Below are 14,656 nucleotides of genomic sequence, written 5' to 3'. Positions count from 1 at the left end.
AGTTAACAAAGATGTATTTGTATCCCGCGCGCTGCTAAAGTAAGTCGTATTTAGATTTTACAGTGTTTTTCGTTGATACATTATAAAATGCATACGTGCATGTTAACTATACATATTTCAATAGTGGTCAAGTATGACGGTTAGTAAGGTGACCTTTATGCCCACAAAAATTTATAATTGCCGTTTAGCCTATTAAGCTCATCAAGTGGAACAGAACTAGGCGTGAATCACAGGATATGATATCACACAGCACTCCACCTTCGTACGGTTGCGACGTTGGGACGTCTTGGGATCTACATTATCCATCATAAGTGCAGTGCAAACAGTGTTCTTGCAATATCTAGAATGTCACGTAGTGATACGCTCTACGGTGTGTGATTTATATGAAGATTTGGGTATCCTTTTTTACTTTTTTTATTATTATAAATGAGTGACTTTTTACAATTAAATACACAGTTGATACTCATTAGTCATTAGAAATATATAAAACTTAAAAATTATACATATAAAGAATTTGACAATTATTTTTAATGTAAATTAATCCGATAAAATATGAACCGCATCGATGTAAATATTTGATGTTTGACATTCCGGCATTATTGTGTAATATGATCACGAATAAGACAAACGTTGTAAATGCATGCGACAAAATTATCTTAAATTTGATAACGGAGTTAAATATCTACAATGTAAATGAGTAAAGCATTGCAAAACATGTGCTTAAGTAAAACATCCGCAAAATTATAATGTGTTCAAATAGAATTATTTAAGAGGCATACTAATTTTTGTTTTATCCTACAGCATCTCTCTAGGTAGCAAAATCTAATAAATTGAAATCTAAATGCATCGTGGAGGCAGCGCATACAGCATACGAGTGCATTCACAAAGTCATTTGGTATCGATGCAGATGGACGATATTGGATATCTCTAAATCCATTTGACCTCGAAGTGTATTGTTCAAATATAACGATCGACACATTTGATATCATAATGTTGTCTCCAATGAAATATGCATTATTATAATCGTACTTTTTATGTTTCAGAGAAACCAGCATTAGTAAATTATTGAACAAAATATCAAATTAACATTTTGAAACTATGAATCCAGGATTCAAAATATTTTTAGTAAAATCATAAAACAGACTTCAGATTAATAAAGCGTTCTAAAAATTACAAAATCTTAAAAGCTTTTCTTTCCAACTAAAGCTACAAAGACAAACATTTTCTAAAAAAACTCGACTAAAGACAAAACTTTTGTGAATGCACCCAGCGTGGTGTACCTCAGCGAGGTTAGTTATAGAGAGAGATAGCCTCTGCAGCGAACTCCTCCGCTGCGTGGTGACTAGCTTGCGAACTACATTTAGAGGCCGTCTCAGCCCTAACATCTGCGTGCTGAAGAACGAATCGGTCGCCTCATCCTCATCCTGTATGGACGTCACCTTCAAATCAAATACTATTCGGCGAAAAATGAACGCACGCGCAACGTACGCGCACGCAATTGTTGCGTACAAATGTGTACTGTATACTAAAATCTTTACAAAAACTTGAATAAAACATTTATTTTGTGTTCGTGTTATTCATTACCTCTCCCATTACTTTAGGGTTAAGTACATATAGTAAAAGCTTAATGACTGCGAATTTATAAAGCAGAATTTAGATTGAAATGTCGTGTTTTCGTCTTTTTGTACAGTGGTACACAAATATAACTTACGCATATGTAAATAAATTTGTCACTAGCAAGCATACCTCATAACGTATACTTTCAAAGGCTATGTATATCATAGAGATTTATGATTAAAGTAACACATTATAGAAATAGTAGATAAAGTTGAAAGATAGCGATTAAGTGCACTTAAAATCTTCCTTCCCTGGAAATTACCCCCCTTAAATTTGCTGTTGACAATGATATATTTTAATAATGATATAAAAAATAACTCTCAGTGTAAGCTTATTTTGAAAGAAATATTCTCTATATGGCTTGAGATGTTTGTGTAAATTTTTAAGGAAAACTGTAGGAGATGAGGAGTTGAGTTTCTAATTCGAACAATATTTTGGTTCTAGGAAAGAATAAATTGTGCTATAGATACAAGTTTATGGTTCTAAATCTAAACATATACTTAACTAAGTAATACAATACGCTGTTAAAATAAAACATACAAAACATTTGCGTAGTTTTATTTGACAAATAATAAATAAGTAGGCTTAAAATAAAGTAAAATTTGAACACATTTAAAACAAAATTAACACAGGATATACACAACCAATAATGAATATAAACTTAAACTAAGGATAAAGCTTACAAATAATACTTACTGTTTTTTTTCAAATAAAACAAAAAAATATTACTCCAACGCAACTAATATAGAACTTAGCACTAAATATGCTCTCTGTCTAGAAAATACTCTATTGCTAAACCAACTCCTAACATTCCTATACTGGTTTCTGATTGCATAGCCAGTGTTATAGTACAGGGGCACATTATCAACAGTTCTATGTGGACGTTTGGTACGAAACGATCTTCCGCTGTAAAGAAATGGACAACAGCATTTGCTCACCTCTTTAGCTTCTGGCATGTCTTCGGTGAATTTCACAGAAATAGTGCGAGACGCTTCTTTTTCCTCCCAATCGTCGTCAGAATCGTGGTCACGTGAAAATGTCGACTCTGTTACATGAAATTACATCTTAGAATTTAAATGAATTTATTATTAAAATACATTTTATTATTTGTATTAGCCAAGATCTGGAATACAATACAGTGGATTACGCTTAGCTTTACTATAAAGGACTTACACATACGGAAAACCGGGACTTCAAACAACACATAAAGCGTACAACACCACATTTAACAGGACAATACACATTGACAAATACTACTGTCCGGAAAATATTGTATAGTAGGCATGTGTATTAACTTACAGGTACGAGCGGTAGGACCAACAGTGTATTTCTATAATAATAAATTCAATAGAGCAAATTACCGGTTTTTTTTTCTATTCTATTAAATACATTTCATTTGGATATAAATATACTGCAAGTGGATTGCCTAGTATATCCAATCTATGGTATCTACACTACGTGTAAAAAGCGGCGCGGTGTATAATTTCGATATTGAAAAATCGATATTTATGTACATAACTTACCTCTTATCCTATCAAGCTCTTGTGACTGAGAATTAAATCTGTGTTCCCTGAACCACGTGCCACTGCCGACCTCTGACGTGTGTTCCAACTCTATATTGTGTTTTGTGTCAAAATTGACGTTTAGTATTTACACGGCAAAACAAATCAAACACCGGTCGGTGCCTATACACTATTATTTTCACTATCCCGATATAATAATATAAATAAGGTGAAGACTTGTTCAAGAATGTGCAAATATCAGAAATCATGGTATTGCTAAAATTATGGTAAATTTTGCTAATCAAAAGATAAATATATTATATGTATTATGTATATCACTCATCATACTAATACTAATAGAGCAAGTACCCAAAAGAGACCTCAGTAAAGTGTATAGACACAGACACTTGCACAATTAAAGAGAAGCACAAAAAGCAAAAAAAAAACAGATAATACCGTTTGCATACATTGCATTGTATTACCGTATTGTATAAAACATTAAGAATGTGTGTATCTCGTCTAGATAACGCTAGTGACGTGATAGTATAAAAATAAAATCTAATATAAACAGCCTTAAGAACGGGAAGATTTGACACTTCCTTCTATATAATATTATAATTTATACTGTTGTTATTATGTACAAACAGCTGTGCCGTGACTGGAATGAAGTCATTCTTAAGACTGTTTTATTAAAGTAAAGCATATCGATAAAGCAACCAAAGCATTGACTCCGTAGTTATCATGAAGTTTTCGAATTTATGCTGACTAGTAATTGATTTGCCATTTAGTCTACATACAATCTATTCCATTCCATTCAAATTTGTCTAAACTATTTTTAGTCTAAACGTATTTTTATAAGATATTGTGCATATCTATATCAAATCCATATGAATAATAACCAATTCATTGAGTACCAATATTATTCTATATCAAATCAATCTTTATTCTATATCAAACACATTTTCCTAAGGAATTTTAAAAGTACATACATACTGTGATTGAATACTCTTGGAATATATGAAATATTCCGCAAGTAAGTATGCCCATTCATATTATATCTGAATGTTCAATTTAACTTATTTTTTTCATAAACACCCCCCCACAAAAAAGTGATCTAATTACAGTGCAAGATAACCGTTCATGATAACTAAAATCACAAAGCAACGTATACCAGTGTATACCATCCCTACACTCAATATAGGTCGCGTCATGTAAAAAGAACGCTGACGGTTAAGCTGCGCATTGGCGATTTATTGGTCTATTTGGTGTTATGAGGTGGTATAAGAATAACAAATATGTAGTTGCGAAGCCACGACTCGAGAGCCTACTTCAAAAATAAAATAAGCAGCAAATAACTTTCGTGCTAAACTCGATACATGCCAAAACACACCCCATCACTTTCATCCAGCGTTCTTTTTACATGATTCGCGTTATACCTGGCTGTTGTGTATAACTGAGCTGCGGCAGGAGGAAGCAAGTGAGCACATTCTCTCCGGTGGTCTCGTCTCTGTCTGTTTGGAACGTGAGTAATGGCTGAGCTTGGTTCTCCGATAGCCACACCGCTTTTAACTCCAGATTCACTAGCGTGTATGGAAGATATTGTAATCTGTAGAGGGAGAAAAAAAATTACATTGGTAGCTGTTCATAATTAATATGGGGTCAATATGGGATGTTTACTTTTGGTTCACATATCAAGCAATTCAATTGACCTATCATTAAGTTAATATAATTTTAATTAAATATTAAATGCATTTTTAAATTATAAATTGGATGGATCCTCTGGTTGGTTGCACCCAACGTAATTTACTTAAAATATATGTTATAAATATATTTATATGGATAGTTACTTTCTAAGATAGCATTTTTCAGTGAATTCGATTGCGAATTGACTAGTCGTGTTCATATACATATATTTATTTCGGCAGTCGTTTTTCCTCATACTCATAATTTCAAATGGATGAAATGAATATTTACATTTAGAGTAAACATTCCATAAATATCTTCGTACAAGAATTTCTACTCTCCTGTATAATGTAAACATTATTTAGACCATTCAGGAAAAATGTTCGTATATTTACGACTAAATATGACTGACAATTTCATATTTTCCTCGGAAACCAGTGTCTGAGTTAAACCGAGTTAAAAACAATAAATTACCATATAAAAACTACACAACAACTTACCGATTGCCGCTTACATCTAACACATGGAGGGATTTACAGTTTCCTAATTCATTTGGCAGCTTCGTGAGCTTGTTGTCTCGCAAACTGAGCACGCCCAGTAGCGTCATGTTGCCGATCTCTTGCGGTATATCGCCTAAGGAATTCCTATCCACATTCAGTACCGTCAACTCGTTTAGATTGCCAATTGATCTCGGCAGTTCCATTAAAAAATTCTCCGTCAATATAAGCTCTTGTAGATTTGTACACCTGAAAATAATTATTAAGAATTAAATTAATTATTTTGTATTTTTAGGAAATTATTTTTAGGACTTTATATGATATTTATTTTATTTGCTAAGAGTAAACAGTTATGTAGGTTAACAAAAGACATTCATCATCTTCATGGTAAAATAAATTATTATAGTTACCTTCCAACGTTCTCGTTTAATGTATGTAATCTATTTTGGTCCAATTTCAATATCGCTAATTTTCCCAGATCGCCAATACCGTTTGGTACTGTTTCAAGCATATTCTGCGATAAATGCAGATCTGTTAGGGAACATAAACCCCCGATTTCTTCTGGAATCTTCTCTAGCTTGTTTTCACTAACGTCCAAACATATTAAAGCTTTCAAGTTGCCAATTTCCGAAGGTAAATACTGAAGTTTGTTGTGATCGAGCCATAGTTCTTGTAACGCGGGCAGCTCACCGATAAACCCAGGCTAAAAAAAACAATAGTTAGGAAATATTATAAAAAATCGTATTATTTAAGAATGTAAGTATGAAATATCTTATATATAAAATTCTCGTGTCACAATGTTAGTCTGCATACTCCTCCGAAACGGGTGGACCGATTCTCATGAAATTTTCTGTGCATATCGGGTAAGTCTGAGAATCGGCCAACATCTATTTTTCATATGTACCACGGGCGAAGCCGGGGCGGACCGCTAGTTTTTTTATATGATTCATCATATAACTAAGAAAGAAAGAGTAATTCTACAACTAATCAATTGTAATATAAATTGCAATGTTAACTTAAAGGTTTTCATAGCGAGAATTTCAAATACATTTATGATTAAAATTAGTCAAATTTGAAATTAACTAGGTTTACCGCTAAAATTGGCAATGAGCATTGAAAATTAAGTGAAGTTAATCGGGTTAGAATGAAATTTGGTGGCCAGAACTAATTTCAAGCTTAAATTAATACATTATTTCAGAACTGGTCAGTTCCCGCTACGTTTGTTATAAGTAACAAAATATATTTATAATTTATGTGTATTCTATTATGGAACAATTTAATGTTAAAAAATAGCAACAATTTAAGCTGGTAATTATAGATATTTTTCATCATCACTCTACATTTATTCCTAATGCAAGGACACGCGCTTCCTATGAAGAACTTTAATTTTTATTTACTCTGATTAATTTATAAATATGTAAATTAAAAAAAATCTTACCAGTGCTTCTATTTCATTATCGCCGAGATCTAACCGTTCCAGCTTTATTAGGTTTTTTAACGACTCTGGTAGAGATTTTAACAAATTTTCTCTTAACTCCAATGATTGGAGAGACACCAAGCTGGAAATAAAAGGAAATATTTAATTGTTGGTTAAACTTTTTTGTTATTTTCTCACAGGGATCATATTTAAACTTGATATGCTCTACATAATATAATGTCCAACATCTTTTTGGTGAAAATAACGATCACGTAAAAAGAAAATGTAATATGGAAAAAGAGTAGGTACATAGACACACAGACACGAGTACATATTATTATGTCAAACTAAAGATAGGAAAAAAAGTCTATATTTTACATGCAAATAATATTTACTGTCTCCACAACTCTGCAACTCAACTCCTTTGACCTAGAAAAGCTAAAGTAAGCAAAAAACATCATGATAAGGTTGGTGATGCTACCCCTGCTGTGCATCTATTTGCATTCATTATGGCTAGTATGCTACAGTTTACTTAGATAACACTTAGTAAAGCCATGATATAAATTCTGTTAAAATTCCATCAAATACGCTCTATCGGAATGTCTCCTTTCTTCTTCAATAATGTATGTCAGTTTTGTCAATGTTTAATATCTATTCTACAGTATTAAATAAGCAATTCATACTAATATTATAAATGCGAAAGTAACTCTGTCTGTCTGTCTGTTACTCAATCACGCCTAAACTACTGAACCAATTTGCATGAAATTTGGTAGGGAGATATTTTGATACCCGAGAAAGGACATAGGCTACCTTTTATTGCGAAATATGTACCACGGGCGAAGCCGGGGCGGCCCTCTAGTACTAAACATGATTAGATAAATGATGAAACGATGTAAGGTTTCTTTCAGCCCTTTCTTTACGCGACGCAATTGGTCCGTAAGCAATTTTACATCATAATCTGAGAGGCTGTTTACAAACGGATTTGTCATTAGGTCAATGGTTTTTGCACAATACTTTATCTGTAAAGAATGAGTCATCCGTAACATATCCTTGAACGTAGAAATAAAAGAATAGAATAAATAATACTCATTTCCACCGACTCTTGGTTCTGCTAATTTCATACCTGCATAAGTATTCCACTAAAAGAAAGTCATTGACGAGTATAAGTATCGAATTCGCTCATATGACAATGGTGCCGTGGGACTTAAGACAATGGATGACTAATCCGGTGACTATTCGAACTACAGCCATAAGCGAGGCTAAATGGATAAGTGCTGAATTTAATAGCAGGTTGACAAGTGGATTACGCGAATATTTTGAAGGATAATTCGGTTGAACATCAAATGCGATTAGAGCCGGAAAAACATTTCAATCCAGTTTTCTGAGTCATAGGTGTAGAGTTGCATATTTATCACTTACAATGACTAGTATAGATACGCTAAAAAACAAGAATTATTGTTCCTTAATGTCACTACATTATAATAATAAAAAGACCTTGATATTCAATTCGATACACGGGTGATAGATTTCGTAGTCTCGAACAATGCAGTTGAGTATAGCAAAATAAATATTATTCCACGATACGCTACGCTATACGCCTATATTATATCATGGATGTAGTGACATTATAGCGCGGCGCAGTAAATAGGATTTTGTTTACATTCTGCACGCGGTCGCAACTTATACTGCGAAGTGCGAACCTTGACGTCGCATTCCTAAGCAAGATGTCGAAGCACTTAGCGCAACATTCGATACACTTTATTCAAAAACAACTATTTTAAGATCTCTCGCGTACTTACTACCGTTTATAACGGGCCGTTACGGTTTCGTTTCCAACTTAGAGGAAATTTGTAGCTGAATTAGGCAGTATTTTTTGTTCTTATAACCGCACTAGTTCTTCAGGTTTATGTTACTTATTAAAGTAATTTATGACTAAGATGCAACCGCTGTTAAATAAAAATATGTAAATGGAATAACGAGAACACAGAGCCATTGTGTTTTTACTTTTTATTCTATTTTGTTTTAAATAAATAATTTGGGTATAGTATCCTATTTATATATTATCATATAGAATAAGATTCACCATATAATGATAATTTTACTCCAAATTCTGTGGTGAACAAGCAACATTTATTTTGAAAGGTAAAAGACCTCTAAACATAACTAAAATCAATTATTAAATGTTCCCTTTTCCGAATTATTTTGATGACCTGCTTCTGATTTTAACGTGGTCATAAAACTTTTCTCGCGCATCACATTAATAAGACACCACAATGTCGTAAAGAAACCTTGTCGGATACAAGAAATTAGGTTTATTATTGTTGTTAATTACGAAGTTAGTCGTAACTTATAAGAATGCGTTTATCGTCTCGCTGCAGCGACGCTCATTAGTCATGGTGAGTCTGATTTGATTAAACCTTTAAACCTCAATGATTTTATCATAAATACAAATACTTTACAACCGTATTTCCAGTATTCCAAATTTCCAATACAAGATTTATCAGTTAGTTATACTTCCACGGTTAAATAATGAAGAGTCTGCTTATTGGTATAAATTAACATCAGTATTTTTATTACACACCTAAACAATGGACGGCAATAATTTCACTATCAATAACAGTGTTATTTATTAAAGTAACAAGTTAGATAAAAACATGATACCTTGATAAGCCTCGCAGTAGGCACGCCCTATTATTTATCACATGTCAGTTTACCTACATTGCGTTCCATTTAATGTTAATAAAACCAAAAATTAAACCTAATAAATGAAGGTATGAGGTTCAAATTGAAAGGTAAATGTTAAATTGATAAATTGACAGACTTAATGAATAGGGCATTTTATAGCTGGAACAATGTCATAAGTGTCCTAAATTCCATTGCAATTTAAACATGTTGTCCGAGCCGTTTGGACAATACTCGTTTTACCAAATCGAGTAAAGGTCGCTTGCCACTTGAAGTTTACCTTGGCACTTTTAAGGGATGAACTATTAATAGAACCCTAAATACCTTGTTTAACAGTTTAAAATATATAATCAAAAATCAAAATAATATTATTTAGTTTTACCTCGTTTAAAATGGGATGATGAAATACGTAAATTACGTAAACGAAACAATTGTTGCAAATTGATGAAACGTATGATCTAAGTTACATCAATTTGCAATAGTTTTATACCGTTATTTTTAAGTCCGTTATTTTACCGATCGTCAACAATATTACATAATGTAAGCGAATAAAAATGAATGTGTGATGAAGACACAAAACAGTTTCGTAACTAATAAAAATACCGATGAAATATTGCCATTATAACAAAACGATTCGTGAGTTCGGTACGCTAACTTTTAAGCAAAGAGTGGCCCGCGGCGCGTCCGTAACTTTCCACAAAACTTTCGCTTTCATTAGTCTTTGTAGAGCTTTACAATGGGCTCTGTCATGATTAAATGAATATAGTTCCTCTCCAAACTCACGATGTTGAAAGTATGAACTTACATGCAGTGCGGTAAACTTTGTTTGTCTAGTTAATTACATTATACGAGTAAGACCTTGTCGAATAGGTGGTTCACGCGCAAATTGAATCGCGTGTTCTCATGTCTATAGATGAGGTATTGACTATTGAGCACCGAATAGCAACACAATAATTATATAACACGATATGTTCAAAAACATCCAAACTGGTATTCCAGATTCGTCTATAAGTCTCGTATAGATCGCAAAAATAATTGTGGCTACACATGATTGTGATATGTTATGTACGTTTTTACCACACAACATGTGACTCAATAAGATGCTAGGTAATGCTCAAGAAGCGTGCTTAGACCAAAATATATTATTTTGATATTAATATTAGGTACATCGACCGAGACCCAATAAGATTTTACATAGGCTCTATGGCTGAACCGGGAGCCGCAGAATTGTATTGCTGCTGAAGTCTGCGATCGTCAGCGCCCGCAGCTTCTCGATGTCCTACTCATCTAAAGATACAAGCTAACGCTCACCTGCCGAAGTCGCTCGGTAAGCTGGTGAGGGACATGTCGTTGAGGCCGAGCACGGTGAGCGCGCGCAGCTGGCTGAAGCCAGCTGGCAGCCGCGGGATCGGGTTGCTGCTGAAGTCGGCGATCTGCAGCGCCCGCAGCTTCTTGATGTCCTCTGGTATGTCGGGAATGTCTGGAAGGTGTGGGTTGGAATTATAGCGGAGTACAGTCTATTGTGGACGCTAGAGATTGCGTCTTATCAAAATTGTACCTAATAAGTACAAATAAATCCGCTATTTCAGAAGACTTAGCTTCAAAAGTTAGAATAGCAATAAAATAAAATCAAAGTTGTTCTTTGTGCGTTCAAACCTCATAAATATTTATATATTACTCTGCATATATTTTGTATAGATAAGACATTAAAACTAAAATTAGAATAAAGTAAGATGTAATTACTTCACAATATAAATAGCATAAAGCTCAAAGGAACCAGATGTGCCGCTAATTCAATAGAATCTATACGCCTTCAAACGATTTTTACATGTCAAAAATTATGAAGAGAAATGAAAGGAAGTGTAGTGTTTCTTTTCATAACATGAATAGCATGTTAGTTTTAACAAGAATGCGATCACCGGAATGTGTAGGTGTAAAATCGTGATACAGTATAAAATTTCATTTTTTTTTAATTTCAATTAACAAGCGAATTATTAACTTTCGTCTTATTATTAACTTCTCGGAAAACAATAATTACTCTATGTGACTGTAAGATAAAGAACATGAACGAAATAATTGTTTTTATTAGATACTAGCTGCTCCCCGCGGTTTCACCCCCGTGGCTCCGCTCCTGTTGGTCGTAGCGTGATGATATATAGCCTATAACCTTCCTCGATAAATGAGCTTTCTAACACCGAAAGAACTTTTTAAATCGGACCAGTAGTTCCCGAGATTAGCGCGTTCAAACAAACAAACAAACAAACTCTTCAGCTTTATAATATTAGTATAGATTTTAACAAATTAGGATGTGATGGATTTTTTTAATTTCATCTAACGCGTTCTCTGCATGAACTCTATGTCCACTCTCTTTAATTCTTCATAATATGAATTGTACATTGTCTCTTTATTCCACAATCATTTGGCACGGGCGTAACAATCACATTTTCTAAAAGCGCCCGTTTTAATGTCGTTAGGGAGGCTTTACAGAGTTGAAGAAAGATTACGGGACTATAACAATGGTTGTATTTTCATTTTCCTGTTTACAACGCGATCGACCGCTATAATACAAATGAGATTCGTGTCGCACACCGTCATTACATAGTTTGAGCATTTAGTTGCATTGTTATTTGTTAGTGTGTTTTTCCAGATTAAAAATACATTCATAGTCGTGTTTTAAGCGGTGGTTACGAACTGTAACTGTAATATAATATTATTAACATTAATTAATCACATTTATACTTTGTGTCTCAATCATAACAAAAGAGTTCCGAGCACCTTACGCGAGGAATACATATATCGGAAAATTATAATATATATTTTGTTCCTCGTATTTTCCTTCCATATTCGAAAACTTCTCATTATTTAAAATAACTCAAACTTTATCTAAAAGGATTTCTCGCTTAAAAATGAAGTCACATTATTATGTGATCATGTGATGCATGTGTACCTATATGATAATGAATGTGTCTGTTTATGCATATGAACAACAAAACATGCATGGCCCTTGCATGTATTACATCCAGTTTAAAAACTAGTTGCAAATGAACTCATTTATTTAGTGGGTCAGCGACGACTGATGATTTCATAACATGAAAAGCATTCAAGGGCCATGTATGGAGACAATGCTTAACGTTTTGGACACAATAGTGACGTCATAAGCGTCATTGAACAACCTTTAGAACTTTCCGAGCATGAATAGAGCTTTAAATCCCTGCTGGTAATGAGATTACGAAATGGGTTGGAGTGCTTTGTTTCTGGATAATATCTATAGTCGACCATTGAATAACTATATTTTATGGAACGTACTTAATAGCTCACAGTTGTTTACAAAATTCATAAAAAGTAAAAACGTACGATTGAAATAAAAAATCTCGATCTCCATTTTTTTTCATTTAGATAAAATAAGGACCCTGTTTCACTCAATCCTAAAAGTATTTATTATTTATCATCTACAGGTATACCCATGACTGAGATTGCCATTTCGTAGATAGGTATTTAAATTTTAAATCAAGCTCTAAGGCTCTTTGACGAAAAAGAATCTAAAATGAAAATTGAAATGGTAAAATATAATGGAATATTTTACTGAAAACTCAATTCGAGTATCTCAATCTAAACGCGCTTAGAGATGCTAAATTGGATCGTATTCGCCTAAGCTTTTAGCGGTCAGGATCTAATGGTCTGCAAGGGCCACCGAAGGTCGATACCGGTATTAATTGGCACACGGACACGTAAACAGTTCGGTGTAATTTACAATTGTTATAATAAATGTTTAAAGATGTTGAGCGAAACATTGTAGAATATTGGGCCAAGGTCGGTCTGGCCAGACTATTTACTAAACATTCATTTATATCCCGATGGTTATCTAATATTAAACAATACCATTGTTACCTTTACCTGTGGTAGAACACTTACACTTAATTAAAGATTACGTACGTACGTTATCGTTCCTTCATCTGACTCTGAGGCGGGTTTTAGTTTAAATGATAAGTCATCGTTACATTAACACTAATGTTATAATTACTGAATTATAAAATTGAAAAAAGTAAGCTAAAAGCAAAGCAATGTCATATCATTAAATTAAACGAAACAATGAATGAAATGTACAATTTAAATGCCAATCCTCCGTCAGACATATCAGCAACGTCACAAATAAAAAATCTGAAGCCTTGATAAAAATCATTTTCGTTGCCATAACAATCATTGGCTTCAATTGAATGAAGTGAAAGATAAAAATAAAACTATTAAGGGCTTGGTCTAGTAGTGCAAACAAATGCATCCTGTCATCCTATATGTAAATAATACAAATGTACTAAGGGAAAGTTGCTCCACTTTATTTTTAAAAATTAAATCATTCGTATAATTTAATATTCGTAATAAGTACCAAAAATGACAATTTGAAACAATTTTCGTGAAAATTACACCGGGTGATTTTTTTTTATCAGTAAGTACACAAAATTTGCGAATACTTTCTATTGATATCTTCAACTTCATGTTTATATAACTGATCATCTTTTACAAAGAAATTTGGACGAAATATAAAAAAAATAAGCTTTCCATACAAAATGCATAACTCTATACATTTTTTTCGACCTAAGTTTCTTAGTGAAAGTTGTTCAGTTTAACTAATAAAACGGATAAACAAATTTTGTATTTAATAAAAAAAATGTAATGTTTGTGTTAAAAAATTATAAAATAGAAAAATACGCAAATGAAAACAAAAGATATTTATTTCTGACTAGCTTCCGCCCGCGACTCCGTCCGCGCGGATGTCAGTCTTCGCGTCTTCTACAGATTTATTATATTATGTATAATATATAGATTTATATTGATAAACCTAATAAATCTTTTGCTAGCATTCTGATGCTTTATCGGTTGCACTGGATTTATCTCTTTTTTTTCAATCGCTTGAATGATATAGGATGGGCATCGAATGCTGAAGTCTCGAATCAATCAATTCTGACAGTAGGCAATTTATGTAAAATCCAATAATGGTCCATCATTTTATTTTGCCTAAACGTTACATACTTTTTTATATATTCTATTTTATATATTCTATTTTTAACGAATGATTCACTCCAGTCCAAACAGCAAATAAGCAGACTTCTGCTTCTGCAACGTTTAGTTGTCCCTGAATTTGGAAAAAATAGTCATGATTCTTATCTATGACAAAAGTGTTATTTTTTGCATTGTATTTCAAATATTAAATTTTTTTTAACCGCATCTTCCGCATTCATGTCTTTTGCCGGAATTAGACATTT

The 14,656-nt window shown here is 33.1% G+C and overlaps 1 protein-coding gene and 1 long non-coding RNA gene across 12 annotated transcripts in view; one reads left to right on the top strand and one right to left on the bottom strand.

The window, feature by feature from the left end:
* LOC149488470 (uncharacterized) overlaps nucleotides 1-14,656 on the top strand; it is a 129,270-nt gene that overhangs the window by 76,662 nt on the left and 37,952 nt on the right. The window lies entirely within an intron of this gene.
* scrib (scribble planar cell polarity protein) overlaps nucleotides 1-14,656 on the bottom strand; it is a 79,818-nt gene that overhangs the window by 44,546 nt on the left and 20,616 nt on the right. For 8 of the 11 annotated variants that reach the window (XM_089695625.1, XM_089695628.1, XM_089695629.1 and 5 more), the window contains exons 3-9: nucleotides 10,710-10,878; nucleotides 6,738-6,858; nucleotides 5,710-6,002; nucleotides 5,303-5,548; nucleotides 4,556-4,725; nucleotides 3,141-3,230; nucleotides 2,556-2,662 (exon numbers count right to left, since the gene is read on the bottom strand). In XM_089695625.1, the coding sequence (XP_089551751.1) occupies nucleotides 2,556-2,662; nucleotides 3,141-3,230; nucleotides 4,556-4,725; nucleotides 5,303-5,548; nucleotides 5,710-6,002; nucleotides 6,738-6,858; nucleotides 10,710-10,878 (1,196 nt within the window). Of the gene's footprint in view, nucleotides 1-1,280; nucleotides 1,440-2,555; nucleotides 2,663-3,140; nucleotides 3,231-4,555; nucleotides 4,726-5,302; nucleotides 5,549-5,709; nucleotides 6,003-6,737; nucleotides 6,859-10,709; nucleotides 10,879-14,656 lie in introns of all 11 variants that reach the window. The other 3 variants (XM_089695634.1, XM_089695635.1, XM_089695626.1) reach the window with 2 other exon arrangements.

The sequence above is a fragment of the Colias philodice genome, chromosome 5 (assembly GCF_061535455.1).
Source record: "Colias philodice isolate Cphi_HAF_F1 chromosome 5, ilColPhil1 Martin Lab GWU primary, whole genome shotgun sequence".
Lineage (NCBI taxonomy): Eukaryota > Metazoa > Arthropoda > Insecta > Lepidoptera > Pieridae > Colias > Colias philodice.
The sequence above is the reverse complement of the archived record's forward strand: the minus strand, read 5'-3'. Positions and strand labels throughout refer to the sequence as shown.